This window comes from Mustelus asterias, chromosome 17, assembly GCF_964213995.1.
Source record: "Mustelus asterias chromosome 17, sMusAst1.hap1.1, whole genome shotgun sequence".
Classification (NCBI taxonomy): Eukaryota; Metazoa; Chordata; class Chondrichthyes; order Carcharhiniformes; family Triakidae; genus Mustelus; species Mustelus asterias.
In genome coordinates, this window is record NC_135817.1 from 71,559,028 (window position 1) to 71,579,746 (window position 20,719).

Here is a 20,719-nt window from a genome sequence, read left to right on the forward strand (position 1 = left end):
TGCAAGTGAATGAAGGCGGTAATTTAGATAAGGGAGTAGAGGGAGAGGGTGTTCGCGACTCATCAAAGCGGGTCCAGATAAAAGCTGGAATAAAGACACTTTGCCTGAATGCACGAAGCATTCGGAACAAGGTAAATGAGTTGATGGTGCAAATCAGCACAAGTGGGTACGATCTAGTGGCCATTACAGAAACGTGGCTGAAAGGTGACCAGGACTGGGAGATGAATATCCAGGGGTATCAGGCGTTTAGGAAGAATAGACAGGAAGGAAAAGGTGGTGGGGTCGCGCTATTAATAAGAGATAATATCAGGGTAGTACTGAGGGATGACATAGGCTCTGAGGAACAAAACGTGGAATCGTTATGGGTAGAGATGAGGAATAGTAGAGGGAGAAAGACACTAGTAGGTGTGGTATATAGGCCCCCAAATAATAATGTTGAGGTAGGGAGGGCTATAAAAAAGCAGATAAGGGATGCGTGTAAAAACGGAACGGCAATAATCATGGGGGACTTCAACATGCACATTGACTGGCAGACTCACGGACTTACCAAGTCGGTAAGGGTGGAATGGAGGAAGAGTTCTTAGAATGCTGTCGGGATAGTTTCCTTGAACAGCATGTTACGGAACCGACGAGGGAACGAGCTATTTTGGATCTGGTATTGTGTAACGAGGTAGGTAGAATTAAGGATCTTATTGTGAAGGACCCTCTTGGGTCTAGTGACCACAATATGGTCGAATTTCTGATTCAGATGGAAGAGGAGAAAGTTTGGTCCCAAACCAGTGTCCTCTGTTTGAACAGAGGGAAATATGATAGGATGAGGGATGAATTGGCTAAGGTAGACTGGGAGAGCAGGCTGGCAGGTAGGATAGCTGAGGAACAGTGGAGGATTTTTAAGGAGATCCTTTTCAGTTCTCAGCAAAAATATATTCCAGCAAAAAACAAGGATTGTAAGAAAAGGGAGAACCAGCCGTGGATAACGAAGGAAATAAAGGAGAGTATTAAAATAAAAACAGCTGCGTACAGAGTGGCCAAAAATAGTGGAGAAACAAGTGATTGGGAAAAATTTAAGAAACAACAAAGAGAGACTAAGAAAGCGATAAAGAAAGGAAGGATAGACTATGAAGCTAGGCTAGCAATTAATATAAAAAATGATAGTAAAAGTTTTTATAAATATATAAAAAGGAATAGAGTGCCTAGAGTGAATGTTGGACCCTTGGAGGACGAGAGGGGGGAGTTAATAGTGGGAAATGAGGATATGGCTGAGTCTTTAAATAAGTTTTTTGTGTCGGTCTTCACGGTGGAGGACACAAATAGTTTGCCAAATATTAACGATAGAGGGTTGGCAGCAGGAGAAATACTTAATACAATTAATGTTACCAGAGAGGCAGTGCTGGGTAGACTAATGGGACTGAAGGTGGACAAGTCCCCGGGTCCGGATGAAATGCATCCCAGGGTATTGAAAGAAATGTCAGAGGTAATAGTGGATGCGTTAGTGATTATTTATCAAAACTCGTTGCATTCTGGGGTAGTGCCGGTTGATTGGAAAACGGCTAATGTTACGCCGCTGTTTAAAAAAGGAAGGAGACAAAAGGCGGGTAACTATAGGCCGGTCAGCTTAACGTCTGTAGTAGGGAAAATGCTGGAATCCATTATTAAAGAGGAGATAGCAGGGCATCTGGATAGAAATGGTTCGATCAATCAGACGCAGCATGGATTCATGAGGGGAAAGTCGTGCTTGACGAACATGTTGGATTTTTATGAAGATGTGACGAGGGCGGTTGATGGAGGAGAACCGGTGGATGCGGTGTTTTTGGATTTCCAGAAGGCGTTTGATAAGGTGCCCCATAAAAGGCTGCTGAAGAAGATTAGGGCACACGGAGTTGGGGGTAGTGTGTTAAAGTGGATTGGGGACTGGCTATCCGACAGGAAGCAAAGAGTCGGAATAAATGGGTGTTTTTCCGGTTGGAGGAAGGTAACTAGTGGCGTGCCGCAGGGATCGGTACTCGGGCCGCAACTGTTTACCATTTATATAGATGATCTGGAGGAGGGGACGGAGTGTAGGGTAACGAAGTTTGCAGACGACACAAAGATAAGTGGAAAAGTGAATCGTGTGGAGGACGGAGAAGATCTGCAGAGAGATTTGGACAGGCTGAGTGAGTGGGCGAGGATATGGCAAATGGAGTATAACGTTGAGAAATGCGAGGTTATACACTTTGGAGGAAATAATAACAAATGGGATTACTATCTCAATGGAAACAAATTAAAACATGCTACCGTGCAAAGGGACCTGGGGGTCCTTGTGCATGAGACGCAAAAGCCCAGTCTGCAGGTACAACAGGTGATCAAGAAGGCAAATGGGATGTTGGCCTATATTGCGAAGGGCATAGAATATAAAAGCAGGGATGTCTTGATGCACCTGTACAGGGCATTGGTGAGGCCACAGCTGGAATACTGTGTGCAGTATTGGTCCCCTTATATGAGGAAGGATATATTGGCATTGGAGGGAGTGCAGAGAAGGTTCACCAGGTTGATACCGGAGATGAGGGGTTTGGATTATGAGGAGAGGCTGAGGAGATTGGGTTTGTACTCGTTGGAGTTTAGAAGGATGAGGGGGGATCTTATGGAGACTTATAAGATAATGCGGGGGCTGGATAGGGTGGAGGCGGAGAGATTCTTTCCACTTAGTAAGAAAGTTAAAACTAGAGGACACAGCCTCAAAATAAAGGGGGGTCGGTGTAAGACAGAGTTGAGGAGGAACTTCTTCTCCCAGAGGGTGGTGAATCTCTGGAATTCTCTGCCCACTGAGGTGGTGGAGGCTACCTCGCTGAATATGTTTAAAGCGCGGATGGATGGATTCCTGATCGGTAAGGGAATTAAGGGTTATGGGGATCAGGCGGGTAAGTGGTACTGATCCACGTCAGATCAGCCATGATCTTATTGAATGGCGGGGCAGGCTCGAGGGGCTAGATGGCCTACTCCTGCTCCTATTTCTTATGTTCTTATGTTCTTAAAGATCTTTATCTTAAATATCTTTGAGACCTGGTTGGTTGTAGAGATTCGCATTCTAATCAGTATTCTGTAACTTGATTTTGTGTCTCTGTGCCCTGCTTGAGAGCAGATATCCACTCCATCTGACAAAGGAGCAGTGCTCCGAAAGCTAATGGCATTTGCTACCAAATAAACCTGTTGGGCTTTAACCCGGTGTTGTTAAAACTCTTACTATATTTACCAATCACCCCAGAAACGGAACTAGATTAACAAGATAAATCCTATGCTTAAAAGAGCAGGTCAGTGGCTGAAAATTCTGTGATGAGCAACTTATCTCCCAACTTCTCAAAGACAGTTCATGATCTACAAGGCACAAATCAGTAGTATAATGGAATATGCTCCACTTGGCTGGATGAGTACAGCTCCAACAAAATCGGAGGCTTGACACATAACAAAGAAACCCATTTGACTGAAACCCTCTCCACCACCTGAAACACACCCACCCCCACCAACAGCAATGTGTACCATCTACAAGATGCACTTCAACCTGCTAAAATCCCTTACTTTAAAGTCCCTTCACACCTTCAAACACCGTGAACTTTGCCACCTACAAAAATAAGGGCAGCAGATGCTTGGGAACACCGGAACCTGCAAATTCCTGTCCAAATCACACACCATCCTGGCTTGGAAGTATATCACCATTCATTGTCACTGGGTCAAAATCCTGAAACTTGCTCCATAACAGCACTATACATCTACCTACACCAGACCGCAGAAGATCGAGACAGTAGCTCAATTGCCAAGGAGCAATAAATGACTCAGCTTTCCAGTAAATCCTCATCCCATGAACATTGCCACTACAATGCCTACAGCGGCCATGCCCAGTAAGGATATCATATTACTAACTTTCAAGATATGGGCTGGAATTTTCCAGCCTTTCACATCCCACCACTCCTGCAAGTGAGGATGGAGAATTTGGCACTCAGCCAAATCTCCAAATCCTGCTGGTGTGAACGGCCAGAAAATTCCACCCCTGGACTCTATTTGATGTGGCCTCTTCAAAAAGTGGGCAATATGGAAGCTGGCCACAAATGTCAGGTGATCTTCTGCACAAAGAAAAGTAATTAAAATATAAATATCCATGGGTAGAAGAACCTCCCTTGAAAAACTCATCCAAAATATGAAACCACTTTTGGAATGTAATGCCCCATTGCCTGGGTACAAAACAGGTACTCAACAGCAGCTCCCCGTCCCCAGCCGCAAGCTCAATACTCCAAGAGTTGCAGAGAAACTAATTTATCACAAAATGACCATCCACCATTTTCCACTTTGTAGCAATGGCTTCTACTTCGAATCATTTGTGGGGACAATAGAAGTATTGATCATGTTGTGTAATGATCAAAACTGACTTCAAATAACAAATCTGAAACAAGAACCAGTGAGAAACAAGCCAGCACAAAGAACATAACCCTGCTAAAACATCTGTCAACTCTGATAGTGAGACGGGCTAATCTGTCTTCACCTGCAAAGATTTGTCTCTGCAGAAACCTGGCCGTGACGTTGTCTGGAAATCCTGAAGCTTCCAGCTTCCAATTATCCGATGAATCACAAGAGAGAATCCATCCAGGGCTGCAATGCACACAACTTAAAGGACTAAATTTAATCTTGAGAGTTGTTTCTATTTCTGTTAACAACTTAAATGCATGCTCTGTTTCTAAATTCCATCTTTACTTGTGTGTGTGTGTGAGGGAGAGAGTTTGTTTCATTTGCATTTCGGGCCAAGGTATGACTAAACATTATATTTTCTTCTCATTTAAACTTACGCAGAAGCCTGCTTTGTGATTGTTACTAAAAATCGCTACACTCAAAAGTTTTAAAACACTCCCTCTAAACACATCTTGTTATCCTACCATTTCTCTCCACATCCATAACACATCTTTCTGAGGTACGAGAGCAGGTTGATAGGGTTCCCAGCCGACCGGTCATTTTCCTCCAAATGAGCAAGTGGAATTTCAGCACCTTGCGTGTCATTGTGAGAGCTGCGAGAAACAACAAAGACCTGGCATGCCCGGTCGCTGCCATTTTCCTGGATAGTTCGCTGCTCTCCTGCCCAAGTTATGACCGAAGACCAGAAGAACCCCCACAGAATTTCAGGGCCTGAAACCTTTTTTTTGGTCTGACAATAGCAATGAAATCCTCTTTCGTAACAGATTTCTTATATTGGAAAACAGATAAATTTGCATTTGACTATCACCAAAGGATACATCCTCTTCCTTTGGCACACCTTGCCAATAAAAGACTTCGAATTATTTACTTTAATCAATATTCACTATAATCCTACTAACGTTTGACAACACTTTCTCATGCCCCATTCCCAGTAAAGACTCGATTCCATTTTCCATTTTCTCCAATTTGTCACATCTATTTGGGCGATGCAACCTTCCAATTTATCTTCATGATTTCTCATACCCACCACAGTGCAAAAGCAAGCTCGTGGAGCAGCAACTTATTGTTCGACTGAGCACTATACAACGTTCTGGATTCAACATTTTAGATCGTGATGCATTCTGTTTCCCACTTCTTTGCTGGCTTTTTTTGATTCCCTTGTTTCCTTTTCTTTCGGCCAGCAGATATTCAGGATCTTGTCAGTCACACCTCCTCCACTTACATCTTTTGCTTCTTTACTTGTCCCATTATCACTCACTTTGTAACATGAAAATTTATGTAATTTAATCTCTCCTGCCCTCCGCCCTATCACTGACCTTCACTGTTCTTTTTCCTCAGCCTCCCATTCCCTTGCTGAAGATTATTACATTTCTTGTGTTTCCCATTTCTGATGGAAGAACACAAAGATTCTCTCTCCACAGATGCTACCAGACTTGCTTGAGTATTCTCAGTATTTCATAGAATAGAATCCCTGCAGAGCCGAAGGAGGTCATTCAGCCTATTAAACCTGCACCAACAACAATCCCACCCAGGCCCCATCCCCATAACCCCACATATTTACCCTGCTAATCCCCCTAACACTTAAGGTCAACTTAGCATGGCCAATCAATCTAACATGCACATCTTCGGATTTTATTTTAGTTTAATTTTATTTCATGTTATTTACTATTCGGCTAGTTTTGACCTTTTGATTGATTACAAAAAAAAGAAACATGGCTTTCTTCAGTTAAGATACCTTCAAGCTGGACTTAACAATATAAAGCATAATATTTGATTATTCATATGTCTAGGCTCTTGACAGTAATATTTATTACTATACCTTGCATTATCCACCAATTCTGCCAATGCTCCAAAGAGGAATTCATGTGTGGTTCTGTAAATGTTTAAAACCATTACATCAGTAATTTTCCTCCTCGCAGTCAAAAATTTAAGTAAACATGAATTATTCAGTTTTACTTACGAGTTTGCATGAAGATAGTCACAGGTAAGGTGAGCTTTGGATAACTCATGGTACTTGTCTGCCATTTCTATCCTCACTTTCACCACACCTTTCTAAGTTATGCCAGCAGCTGACGTTGTAGTACTCCAAATTCCTACCAGCTTCATTCGATAATGGTGAAAATAAACAAAGATCAGTTCAAATTAAGATTGCAAGATTTCTTCCCCTATTTTAAAACAGAGACAAATGACAAGTGGTTAACCTAATTCAAATTTCTGCCAAGAGCCCAGCATCTGCCCATGTCCAGTAAACTCAGTTCACTCCATTTGAGATTAAGAAATGGTTGAGCGCTCTGGATGCAGTGGAGAATGTGCCCTAACAACATCCTGGCTGCAATGACAAAAGACTTGCATATCAGAACTAGGTGCTCCTCCAGCTATGTTATCACAGCTAAGAAATTAGGGAGGTAACCAAAAATGTAAAGACTTGCCCAACTATGTTCTATTCAATTACCAATTTATTCAGCGTCCACCCATATCAACAAAGTCATGGAAGGCCCTGCCATTATGCAACATCCACTGATCAAGAACTTGTTTGGCAACAATCAGTTTGCATTCCACCAAAAACATTTCATTTCAGCTTTAACTCAGCGTGCACAAAAGAATCAAATGTCAGAGGAAAAAGTTAACAAAGAATTACGAAGCCTGTGAGCAGCAAGATCATAGAAATCATAGAAACCCTACAGTACAGAAAGAGGCCATTCGGCCCATCGAGTCTGCACCCACCACAATCCCACCCCCACATATTTACCCACTAATCCTTCTAACCTACGCATCTCAGGACACGAAGGGCAATTTTTAGCATGGCCAATCAACCTAACCCGCACATCTTTGGACTGTGGGAGGAAACCAGAGCACCCGGAGGAAACCCACACAGACATGAGGAGAATGTGCAAACTCCACACAGACAGTGACCCAAGCCGGGAATCGAACCCAGGTCCCTGGAGCTGTGAAGCAGCAGTGCTAACCACCGTGCTACCGTGCCGCCCAAGGAGATAGGACCACCTCCAAGTTCCGCTCAAGCCATGTTTATCGTGAAAGTCATACATGCAAGTACACATGGACATGTGGTACCACATTACAAATGTTACTGGCTAAAAACCATGGATTAAGATTACCAGGATTTTCGTTTAATTCCAGGATTATTTTGTATCTCATGTCAGTCAGGGAAAATACAGGACGATTCCAAATCAACAGTACAGCTAAATGAAATGCGTGCAAATACATTATAGTTATTTATTTTTAATGTCGCATTCTATATTTACCTAGGTCAGAGCTGTGACAATCGAGCAGTTTCTTAGCTGAGCTACCACAACCTAAAGTACTTCAAAACAACCAACATACGCAGCCACCCTCTCTGCCCGAGTAAATCGGAGAAGATGCAAAATGATAAAGGCAAATAGTGCGGATGCGGGAATCTGAGAAAAGCAACAAAAAACCGCTGGAGAAACTCAGCATTTTCTGAAGATGCAAAATGAAACTGGGTGTTTCTAAAGAATGGCTGCAAAACATTCCCAAACAAAAGGTCACACAATCAAGAACAGCAGCAACATCAAATGCATTTTCTCAAAGATAATCCCTTGGACGGTGGAAAGAAGAAGTTACCACTTACCAACGTGGTGCAGGTAGCCACAGCACCGAATGCACTCCGCTGAGTGATGTGGACTATCTGTCCCAGCCTCTGGTACCCTTGCGGCAACTCTAGCTCTCACCTGTGGCTTTGGGCGGGAGGGATGATACCTGGTAGCGCGTGCTCCGCCTGTGGCACGTGGACCTGGGCCTCTCACGAGGTGTGAGGCGCACGGGGGGGGTGGGGGGGAGCAGTGGAGGACCATGGACGCGTGGCAATAGCCTCCCAATGACCAGATATGGTCTTACATTGAACTGCTCCTCATTGATTTCATGCAGGAGTTAAATTTAAAATAGTTTATCATGAAGTGAACACGAATCAGAGGCTCGTTTTGGTTCTTTTGGAAGACTTTATTTCTTCTTCAATGTTGGTTTGGGAGTCAGCACTGCATCTATCCCGCAAGGTAAGCAAGACCTAAAATCTATTTTAACGTGGAATTTATTAATTTAAACCCATGGCCTCTAATTCCTTGCCCATTGTGAAATTTGCATATTCTGTTTTATATCTCCAGCATTGTAAAGGGGTGAATCCCGTTGACCGTTAACTTTTTCTATAATTTAAAACAAATTGGCTATTGCAAGCTTCTAAACACTGGACCGAATGGTGGCGCAGTGGTTAGCATTGCTGCTTCCCAGTGCCAAGGACCTGGGTTCAATTCCCGGTTTGGGTCACTGTCTGTGTGGAGTTTGCATGTTCTTCCCATGTCTGCATGAGTTTCCTCCGGGTGCTCTGGTTTCCTCCCACACTCCGAAAGATGTGCTGGTTAGGGTGCATTGACCCAAACAGGTGCCGGGCTGAGGTGACTAGGGAAATTTCACAGTAACTTCATTGCAGTGTTAACAAGCCTTACTTGTAACTAATAAATACACTTTGTGACTTTAGTTTCACACCCTATTCAAAACTTCCACCAGAGAAAACGCTGGAAAATCTCAGCAGGTCTGGCAGCATCTGTAAGGAGAGAAAAGAGCTGATGTTTTGAGTCCAGATGCCACTTTGTCAAAGCTAAAAGACATAGAAAGTGGGAAATATTTATACTGCAGGGGGAGGGAATGAAAGATGAGTCATAGCCACAGAAATCAGGGGAAAAGACTACTAATAAAGGGTGTGAATGGCCAATCAGCAGAGAAGCTGTAAGTGTGACAGATGAAGATGTTGGAGGAGGGCAGGGACAGATGGGACAGGGAGAGAATGTAGAAAAGGGGAAGTGGGGGAGAAAAGGTATGGGAAGGGCTGAGTTGGGGTAAAGAGTGGGGGGGGGGGGGAAGAAAAACAATAAAGAAATAAAAGGTAGAGAACAGTAAAAAATAAAATAAAATAGAATGAATACAAAGAGGGCCGAGGTGGGGTAGAGCAAATCATCTAAAGTTGTTGAATTCGATGTTGAGGCCGGAAGGCTGTAAAGTGCCGAGCCGGAAGATGAGATGCTGTTCCTCCAGTTTGCGTTGAGCTTCACTGGAACGTTGCAGCAGGCCAAGGACAGACATGTGGGCATGGGAGCAGGATTGTGTGTTAAAATGGCAAGCAACCGGAAGGTCAGGGTCCTGATTGCGCACCGAAGGTGCTGAGCAAAGCGATTACCCAGTCTACGCTTGGTCTCTCCGATATAGAGGAGGCCACATTGGGCGGCACGGTAGCACAGTGGTTAGCACTGCTGCTTCACAGCTCCAGGGTCCCGGGTTCGATTCCCGGCTCGGGTCACTGTCTGTGTGGAGTTTGCACATTCTCCTCGTGTCTGCGTGGGTTTCCTCCGGGTGCTCCGGTTTCCTCCCACAGTCCAAAGATGTGCGGGTTAGGTTGATTGGCCAGGTTAAAAAAATTGCCCCTTAGAGTCCTGGGATGTGTAGGTTAGAGGGATTAGCGGGTAAAATATGTGGGGGTAGGGCCTGGGTGGGATTGTGGTCGGTGCAGACTCAATGGGCCGAATGGCCTCCTTCTGCACTGTAGGGTTTCTATGATTCTATGAATGCAATACACCAAATTGTAAGAGGTAGAAGTGAAATGCTGCTTAACCTGGAATGAGTGTTTTGGACCTTGGATGGTGAGCATAGAAAAGGTAAAGGGACAGGTGTTACACCTTCTGCAATTGCATGGGAAAGTGCCATGAGTGACTGGAGAGGTGTTGGGTACAGTGGAGGAGTGGACTAGGTTATCCCGGAATGAATGGTCTCTGTGGAGTGCTGACAGAGAGAGTGAAGGGAAGATGTGTTTGGTGGTGGCATCATGCTGGAGTTGGCGAAAATGGCGGGGTGAAATGTGAGAACAAGAGGGACTCTATCCTTGTTCTGGGAGGGAGGTGAGGGGGTGAGGGTCATGGTGCGGTAGATGGACTGCACGCTGTTGAGGGCCCTGTCGACAACTGTAGATGGGAATCCACGGTTGAAGTAAAAGGAGCACATATTGGAAGCACCACTTTGGAAAGTGGCATCATTGGAACAAATGCATGGAGGCGAAGAAGCTGAGAGAAAGGGATGGAATCCTTACAGGATGTGGGGTGTGAAGAGCTGTAGTCCAGATATCTGCGGGAGTCAGTGGGCTTGTAATGGATGTTGATAAATAGTCTATTGCCGGAAATGGAGACAGAAAGGTCAAGGAAGGGAAGGGAAGTGTCTGAGATGGACCTGGTGAAGGTGATGGAGGGGTGGAAACTGGAAGCGAAGTTGATGAATTTTTCGAGGTCTGGATGAGAGCATGAAGCAGCACCAAATAGGCATCGATGAACTGGTAAAGGAGTTGTGGGAGGGGACCTGGGTAGGCCTGGAACAAGGAATACCCCATAAAAAGACAAGCATAGCTAGGACCCATGTGGATACCCATTGCTACTCCTTTGATTTGGAGAACGCAGGATGAGTTAAAGGAGAAGTTGTTGAGAGATAGAACTTGTTCAGCTAGGCGGAGGAGAGAAACTTCCATATATTTTGCGTCCAGTGTGCCAAAAATGGTCTACAGCAGGCAGAATTTTCTTGGAAAAATTCTAATTGTCCAGCTAGTGCAAAAATAAGAGAGTTGCAGATCTGTTTTTTGGGTGAATTTTTACACCCAACCTTGTGCACATAGTGCAGGTATTTCTTTTGATACCAATCAAGTAAACAAACTCAAATTAACTTAGGGACAAAGTAAAAGGGGCGGCTCCCCAAAAGGAAGGGGGGAACAGCCCGAACCAAAATCAAAGTCGAAAGGAAACTTAAAACGTCAAACCAAAAGGTGATTATCGGGGTCGATAATACACCCCAGCCCCTGCGGCGCCCAGCGGTCGCGGAAGGCGTCAACCGCGCCCGTGGACACCGCATGCTCCCTCTCCAGAGACACCTGGCCGCGAATGTAGCCGCGGTAGAGGGGCAGACAGTCGGGATGGACGGCCCCGTCGATCGCCCGCTGCCTGGACCTATTGATGGCGCGTCTCGCCAGGCCCAGGAGCAGGTTCACGAGGAGGTCGGCATCCCGACCCGCCCCTCTCCGCACCAGGTGCCCGTAGATCAGGAGCATGGGACTGAAGTGCAAACAAAACATCAATAAGAGGTGTTTGAGGAAACCAAAAAGGGTGTGCAGCCTAAAACACAGAACGTAGACATGGTCCACGGACTCCACGAGGCCACAGAAAGGGCAGTCTCGGGAGCCCGTGTACCGGAAAAACCTACGGTTGCACGGCACTGCCGCGTGCAGCACCCTCCACCCCAGGTCCCCGAGATAATTGGGGGAGATCCCTCCGTAGAGGGACCGCCACTGGGGACCTCCGCCGCCCGGCGGCAACAAGGCCCGCCAAGGTGTATCTGGGCGACGGGCGAGGACGCGGTAGTGAAAGGTGTGCAGCAGCAGCCCGTACAGGAAACGCCTCCGCGCGGTGGAAAAGGGCACGGAGGGCATTTCCGCGAGGCGGCACATGCAGTGGGGCACCTGACCCGGGGGGGAGGTCTAGGCTTCGGGCCAATGTGAAATTCCGTCCGAGCAGGGGAACGCTTGGGCGGGATCCCACCGCACGCCTGCGCCGCCTCCAGACCGCGTGCGCACTCGGGGCCGAGCACGACCGTCCTAAGGTCTTGGATGGCTTTGACCGCGCGCCGGACGGTCACCCCCGCGCGCTCAGCCAGCACGTCGGGGCTCATCCAGCCCGCTCCTCCGACATAGTGCAGGTAAAAATGGGATAGACTGTTTCAAGCTTCCAAAGGCAGTAGGCGGGGCTAAACTTGTCAGCCAGCAGCAGAAGGAGCCATTGTGCATGTGCAGTCGTCTGTGGTTGCATGTAGTTCCAACAGCAGAAGCCTGACAGAGGGAGAGAGTTGTCAGCCCTCTGCTGCTGCAGGCAGCCTCAATTAACCCTCCCCTTACAATTGCAGGGACCTGCAGCTGATTGCGAGCCCCACATCGCCTGGAAATATTGCCCCCCCCTGCTGCCCAGAGCAATGACACCCCCCCTCCCCCATCAATTGCATACAGAGCGGTAGCAGGCCCCCCCCTTCTCTTCCCCGCCCCCCCCCCCCCACGAATGTAACGCAGAGCAGTAGCGGGCCCTCCTCCTTCTCCCCACCAATCGCAATGCAGAGTACGCAGCAGTCCCCCCTCCGTCCCTGATCAGATTGCCCTGGCCAGCCTGCCCACTCCAGACCCCGGCCCTCCACTTCAGGCCCTGCCCTGGCACTGCTGCCAAGGTGCCAGGCTGACACTGCCAGCCTGACGTTGCCTAAGGGGCACCCCCTTGCCCTTGGCCTCCCTGGCAGGGGCCTCAATGGCCTCCAGTTCTACCAGCGAGGACAACACAACTGTTAATGGGGATCAGGCGTTTTCTTCGCCAGAGAGAACCTCTCCCGGCGAGGCCATAAAGGTAAGTGAGCCCGGACGATTGAGCACCAGGCTCACCAAATAGATGTAAATAAAGATTTAAATAAATTAACATATTCAGCTTCTCAGCGAAACTGCGCGAGAAGCTGACCGGTAAGATTGCGAGTGCCGAGAAATTGGGCACGATCCTGATTTCTTGGCTCACTCCACCGATCGATGGGCAAGGCAAGCTAGTAAAATTCTGCCCAATGTTCCAAACGGCATATCTTGATCATGAAGTCAACCTTCTTTTCCTTGAGGAAAAAAAAGTTTAAATATGCCTGATTTCAGAATCCAAGCACAAAGTTAATAATGTTTTCCCTAACCAACCAAATGTTGAAAATGAAGAAAATGTTTACAGATCTATCAGCATTTCATAAAAGGGGGGCCACTGATCAAATATTAGTGGCATTCTCAATGTAAGGAAGGCACTTAATATAATCCCGTAGGAACTCGTCATTGTTTATACATTTGCTGATTCATCTTTCAGCATGCATGACATTTAATAGTATTAAAATTTGCTGCCCTATCAAAATGTCACAAATGCTCAACTATAATGTCACTGATTTTTATTAGATCCAACATAAATAGTAACCTTAAGAGAGTTGTTTTCAAGGAACGATACAGAAGAAAGTGAGTGGGAAAAGGGAGTAAGTTATGAGGGATACAAATAGTCAGAGATAGCCTTGTCCATACCTGAGACAATGGGCAGAATTTTAACTGATAGACCCACTTGCAATGGATGAAGCTGGCTCCTTGTCATGAATCTAAAAATCAGTGGAATAGACTTTGCCGTGGCTTTTTGAGTTAGCCATTGTATTAGCATCCAAGTCTGGATTTTCTAATCGGAGAAGGGCATGATCATGACTCACATGGACTCTTCATGCCTCAGAGTTTAAGTGAACCATGGCAGGGGGCAGAATGAGCAGAACCCCAACTGCCAGGTCAGAGAGAACAACGTCAATAATTGAGTCTCAATGTGGGAAGACTGCCCCTTGGTTCTCTTACAGTATGACTTCCAGGTATATCTAAGGACCATAAAGGCCTGAACAGGGATGCTCTTGCCAGCAGATGGGATGAAAAGGCTAGCCTTTGAAATGAAGCAAGCATGACAGGAACAGGTGGAGAAGTCAGGAATGTGGTTCTTTACTCATGGGTGCAGTGTCAGTGTCAGTGTTAATTGATTGTGAGAGCAGGAAAGGTGAGTCACATTCAAGTGCCCCATCCGGACAAGTCGCTTTCTCTGGGTTGACTTTCGAGAAGGCTGATCTGACATCTGCGATGATGACCTCGGATACAGGTTCGGCTGAGGCTTCCGGGGAGGAAGGCATGTTCTCGCTGACATCTTGTTCAAAATGGACATAAAATGCATTGAACTCATCGGGGAGGGGTGCATTGGTGCTGGTGACTTTACATGCTTGTAGCTTGTTATGTCTTGCAGACCTTGCCATTGTCGGTGGGAGTCCGTGCAGCTAGCCTGGGACTCTAGCTTGGTCCGGTACTGTCGTTTGGCATCTTTGATGGATCACCTTAGATCATGTCTGGATTTCTTGTATAGGTCAGGATCGTCTGACTTGAACGCCTCAGACCTGGACTTCAGCAAGCAGTGGATATCCCTGTTCATCCATGGTTTCCGGTTGGGAAACACATGGATTTGCTTCTTTGGCACACAGTCTTCTACACATTTACTAATGAAGTCAGTTACTGTAGTAGTGTACTTGTTCAGGTTGGTTGCTGAGTTTTTGAATATTCACCTGTCCACTGACTCTAAGCAGTCCCATTGGAGATCATCCAATTCCTCAGACCAACATTGCACAACTTTTTTTAATGGATTCTCCCATTTCAGTTTTTGCTTGTAAGCAGGGAGCAGAAGCACAGCCTTGTGATCTGATTTGCCAAAATGTGGGTGGGCGATAGAGTGGTAGGCATGTTTGATATTTGTGTAGCAGTGGTCTAGGATGTTGGGGCCTCTGGTAGAACAGGAGATGTGTTGGTGGTATCTTGGTAGGATGCTCTTGAGCTTGGCCTGATTGTAGTCCCTGGCCACGATGAACAAGGCCTTGGGATGTTTTATCTCAAGGCTATTCATAGTGGTGTATATTTCGTCCAGCGTGGTCTTCACATCCGCATGGGGTGGGATGTAAACTGCTGTCTGGATAATAGGTGAACTCCCATGGAAGTTAGTAGGGGCGGCATTTTAGCATCAGGTATTCTAGTCTGTGGAGCAGAAACTCACCAGTGTTGCTACGTCTAGGCACCAAGAGGTGTTGATTAGAAGGCAGACCCCCACCTCCTCTAGCCTCAGCTAGAGACAGAAGCTGAGCCTTGAGGATCATGGTCTAGATGTCTGTTATGAAAATGTATATGCCTGCCTTGACTTCAATGATGTTGTCTGTGCCCTGTTAGTTAAAGCAATAAAGTACCAGTAAAACAATATCTAATGAAAACATATTGACCTTTCAGTTCAGAACATTCTATAAATATATATATTTGAATAAAATCTCACAATAAGATTACCGGGGAAAAATACAAATAATTGACAAGTTCCAAAACCATAAAAAGTCGAGTTAAAAGTGAAAAAATATGAGATCTATAAAAATTATATTGTACAAATGATTAAAAACACAAAATAGATTTTTGTTTATAATATAAACATTTCATATGTCAAGTAAGCAATATTTTCCTTTTGTGACAAAAGAAGGTATCTTGGACAAGAAGAATAAACTAATAGTAGCCAGTCCACAATATTTCAGAAAGCAATTAACCTGTACAGTCTCCATCAGCCTTTGAGTTTTAGGTGCCAGTGTCTTTGAGGGCATAAATGAGGAAAATACATCAGATGATTTATCTTTTTCATTTAAGGCATCATTCTATACCCATTAATTTGTGACTATATTATGCAGCTGCTCAAAAGTGGCAGGAATTCTGAATTGCTGAAAAGGGGAAGGATCATGCAGTTCTGAAATTCCATTAGTTCCAAAGCTGTGTATCCAAAATCCATGCAGATTGATCCAGGAATTTCAAGGACTTTATTTTTATTACTGAAGGTCCTATGGAATATTTCTAGGGCAAAGTGGAAAAAGAGATTGGGTGGAATTTTACCGGCATGTCTGCCCAAGGTTCGTACGATCCCACCCGAGACCAAGGGAGAATGCCGTTCCCCGAGCCTCGCCCGCCCCCGGAACAGGGGTGGGCATGCCGGTAAAATTCCAGCCATTGTGTTGTATTTCCTACATAATGAGAGTGACTGCACTTCCAGAGCGCTTTGGGATGACCCAATGTTATGAAAGGTGCTGTTGAAATGCGCCTTTCATATTTTTGTGATGTCTCGTGAGATTACATAAAGTAGGTGCTACGGTGACTCCTAGAAAGAACAGTTGATTCGAGGGGCGGGTGTGATGCCTCGTTTATAGAATTGGGCGAGTGGTTTCAATTCCTTAGGAGTCAGAGCTGAGTGGGAACCTGAAGACTATGCCATACAGGAGTTCGAATTTTTAACATTAGTATGAAGTGAGTTGGGTTTAAAAGCACATATTGGATCAGGAATGGCATTGCTTATTTAGTTTCCAAAACCACAGTAACTTTCACTGTTCTTAAAGAAATGTTCTTTTCATTGATATACTTGGCAGCTTAACAACAGAACAACTGTAAGATCACATGTCAATGACAGCCCCCTCAGTGATATGAGGAGCAAGATTTGTAGAAAATCAGGCTGGGTACCAATTGAGATGGAAACATTTCTTCTGCACAGTACAAATTCTCAAAACATTGGTCTTGCAAACAGAGATGCTTTGAAACTTTCATGTAGATCTGTGATGACATTCATTTGGTAAAAGATTGTATTTATGAGTAGAATCTTCCTAATCCAATAGTTTCAGGAGTGAAATTTGGTGGATGTATAATTACCTGTCAAAAAAATAAAGAAGCAGATTTTAAGATGAAAACTTTACAGCATCATTATTCCCCTTGCATTTAATAGATCTATAAAAATGAAAACTTGTGTATCAGTTGGCTTTAAATTTATATGATGACGGTGAAAATAATATGTACATGGATTTGAATGCTGATATTGGTGCTAGTCAATATTCTACTAGCTTGATGCATTCCACCCAAGTGAGGAAGAGTTTGCAGTTATCTAGTAGTTGACTATATCCTATTGATGTCTGAAAGTATTTTGTACCACTAGTGTTATTTAGGCCAATTGACATATGCCAAGTTCCCATAAAGAGCGAAAGGGATAATTGGTTGATAAATTTGAAATTGGTGGTATAAGTAAGAATATTGGTCAGGATATTAAGAAAACTACTTACTATTCTACAATTGATAATTGTCTGCTTGTTAAGATCTTTCATACTGATGTTAACAAGCAGACAAGCCTCAGTTTAACAGAATGCATACTTGTTCCATTTTTCTATCCCAACTATTCCAGTGCTAAACACAAATCAACAGCAGATTCTGAAAACATTTTCTCTTTTCAGATCAGCCAAATGCCTTATATATTTACATTAGGCTCTGTGATTGATGATATGCTTTCAATCTAACAAAAGATTCAAAACTTTGATCCTTACCATCAGTGGTTATGTAGTCAGCAGCAAAACTTTGTGTGTACATTTTACTGGAATGAAATGTTATTTGTAAACTGGAACTATTACTGTGGAAATAAAATGCCTTGCGGTCCCCACAGAATCTACGGAAGAAATCAGAAGATGAATACCATTAACTCTGTTTTTAAGAGGTTTGAATATCTTGTCATCTTACCTCTTCAACCTCCCTGAAAACTAGTGATTTTACATCATCATTGATAAAAGAACTTTTAAATATTTTTCCTTATATTGAAATTTGATTATAATACATGCATTTTGAAAAAGTTATTTTTACTTATTCCATTGTTCAGTAAAAGCAGAATAATCACAACTGTTCTCATGCTAATTTGCATCTAAACACAGATGATTAAGTATGATCTAATTTATTAAATTCCCTTCTTAAAAGTTAAACGTTTGTAGCAGAGACAAATGTAAAGTGGAGAAAGCTGTCACTTTTTTGACCTTCAGCCCACTTACAAATGTAGATTAAATTTCAGTTCCTGTACCAGGAGGCTATCTAAATACGAGTGTCACAAGAGTGACTTTCGACAACATAAGGAACAGCTTATCACTATTGCAATAATGGTCCCGAGTTTAACCCAGGGCAGGAATTGAGTGGGTCAGCTGAGCAGCAATCCCCACATGATATTCACAATGTGCTGACCCGGGCGATTTTAACCCCTGGCCTTCATTTTAATATTCTCAGATTTTCCACCTGATCACAACAGGAAATGGGGAACCCATCCATTTCCTCTATGCAATTTCAAGCTGGCCTCTTTGATGCCTGTTCAAACAGGAATGGACTTCTTAAAACAAAGGTAGACTACGTTCGGAAAGATTTCACTGGGACAAGGTGGGGATCATTATTTTGGCAGTAGGAAGTTGCGGGGCTGCTACCAGGTTGATGGATGCCTTCTTGGTGATCCTGTTGGAGTAGGTCTGGGTGAGGGATATAGTTCTCCGGCCTCCACAGCATCAGAAGCAGAGTGACTGTCTGTTGGTCTGTACAGAGGTGACTCTGAGGGCCAGTGCAAGTACCATCATCCCTAAATCCTAACTTTAGTGTAGGAAGATATTAACTAAGCTTATAAGATGAGCAAGATTGAGTACAATTCTTAATGAATCCATCTCACTCAACAACATCCTTTTCACTCTCCCTCCACCTTTCCCAATAATTGTCTCTTCCATCAACATCATTCACCAGTTACAAGAACTTATTGCAACACCTCACACTGCAAACACAATCTTCCTATGTTCTCTTCACATTAAATACTGACCCCATTCTCTTCTCACATCCTAGCACTTACACAATCAGTAACTCCTCCCAGAGCTCCTTCTTCACTTCCCATTCCACACACCTCATTTTACAATCACTGCCTGCCCATCAATCTCCTTGATTTTTATCAGCACATGCATAATACTCAAGTGCATTATACACCTCCACTTACATTTACAACACCTGTTCACTTACTGTCTACAACTCTTTCTGGCAGCAAAAAACATGTAGTGGGGGCGATCTTACCAAAAGGTGGCAGAATGTTGGTTCCGTTGAGAAAAATGGCGTGTTTCTCTCAGAGAAATTGATCAGAGCCAGCAACTCTTCTCCATTCCCCAGCAGCTGGCACCCACCGCCCCCTCCCACCCCAGATATCGGACCCCTTCATCCCCCAACAGTCAGTGCTGGCACCCAGCACCCCCCCCCCCTCCCCCCCGAACATCTCTCCAGAGAAACAGATTCTCTCCAGATCTCATCACATTCTGTCATAAAAAAACAGCTGGGTGAGTTTCACAACATCATGCAGGGCGGCAGGGCCTAAACAAAGCTCGGCTACACTGAAGCTGCAACACCATGTTTAAAGGGCACTCCAATCAGAACATGAATAAATCTCCTTCCCAGCCCACCACGGAGGTCTCAGGTGCTTCCCCCCAACCACCACCCTGATTGAATTTGCATTCATGCCACCACCAATCGGAGTCGGCGCTGACACTTCTCCCTCACCCACCCCCCCCCCCCCCCCCCCACACCCTGAGCAGTGCCAGCACACTGGAACCTCGGTGCCGTTATTCAAAGGGCAGAGCGCTTGCCGATTGCAGGATCAGCTGAACACCAACCAGCTAATTTTACCTCACAGGAAGCACCTGCTGGTTATTTAATTCCCTAAACCCAGAAGCTGCCACGAGGTCACTTTTTGGTTCCAGGAATTCTACAGAATGATTACACAGAGCAACATCAGTTAATAACGCAGAAATCTAAGTGAACCATCAACACATTACATGAGGAAGTTTGGAAATAATCTTCTTGAGGAAACACCACTATGAAGAAAGACAATATCCAACTGTTACTAGAATATTTATGACATGTTAGCTTGCCTTCTTACATCAAGGGAGCAACTGAATGTGGGGCAAACTTATGTTCAATTGATAACTGCTTACAGTTGCTTTTGGTCTTATAGGCAGCAAGCGTTCAGCCCTCAGGCACTTCAGTTCGACTCCAGTGTTGGACAGTGCAAGTCAAATGAGCATTTTCTAACTAAAACTAATGCTTACGATAATCAGAAATTGATTTCTCACCCACCAAATTAAGTGCTCTCTGTTTTATACTTTTCGCCTATAACAATCCTGCAATTTGCTAAAAATTAAAATAATTGTAGCCTCTGGGAGATTTCTTTACTATTATTTACAGAGATGATCATTGAAACGGATTGAAGATTGGAGGTTATTGAAGTAGCAGTGTTTTTTAAGTTCTCCATTCTGTTTTCTACCATCCAAAAAGGGGAATGAAATCAGTCATGAATTGCTTGATGAAAAGAATACTGATGGGTATTAAGATTTTTAAGTGGGGTTTTGGATAATGTTCCTGCACTTCTGATGGGAAAATTAAAATTATCTGGTAGGACCTATTGAATTAGGGTTAAGTCAAAGATGAAGTCATCGGAACTCTGGCAAAATATGGATTTTACTACAATTGTTATATTAGCTGTTTCAGTATTGCTATTGGTGAAAATCAGACTAGCAGCCAGAATCCATTAGAGATTAAGCATCCACCCTAGTGAATGCCATTGGGCTTTTAAATATGTTGTACTCATTAGCAATTCAAACAGCTGAGCAACACAACATCCAAAACAATTTCAACAGATAGACAGTAATATCCCAATGTGCTACTCAACCGTATATTTTATTCTCTCCCGTGGGAAATTCAACAATTCACAGCTGGGATGTTTAAATAAATCATTCCAAGTGTGGAGAAGATCCAATGAAATAG

The 20,719-nt window shown here is 44.4% G+C and overlaps 2 protein-coding genes across 2 annotated transcripts in view; both read right to left on the bottom strand.

Moving 5' to 3' along the window:
• LOC144506080 (ATPase MORC2-like) overlaps positions 1–6,459 on the bottom strand; it is a 40,832-nt gene extending 34,373 nt beyond the window's left edge. The window contains exons 1-2 of the mRNA XM_078231896.1: positions 6,395–6,459; positions 6,254–6,307 (exon numbers count right to left, since the gene is read on the bottom strand). Of these exons, the coding sequence (XP_078088022.1) occupies positions 6,254–6,307; positions 6,395–6,459 (119 nt within the window). The remainder of the gene's footprint in view (positions 1–6,253; positions 6,308–6,394) is intronic.
• An 8,880-nt stretch (positions 6,460–15,339) lies between these two features.
• The window catches only part of LOC144506605 (suppressor of tumorigenicity 14 protein homolog), a 55,769-nt gene continuing 50,389 nt past the window's right edge, over positions 15,340–20,719 (bottom strand). Inside the window, exons 11-12 of the mRNA XM_078232953.1 lie at positions 17,443–17,561; positions 15,340–16,780 (exon numbers count right to left, since the gene is read on the bottom strand). Coding sequence (XP_078089079.1) covers positions 16,749–16,780; positions 17,443–17,561 — 151 coding nt within the window. The 3' untranslated portion in view covers positions 15,340–16,748. The remainder of the gene's footprint in view (positions 16,781–17,442; positions 17,562–20,719) is intronic.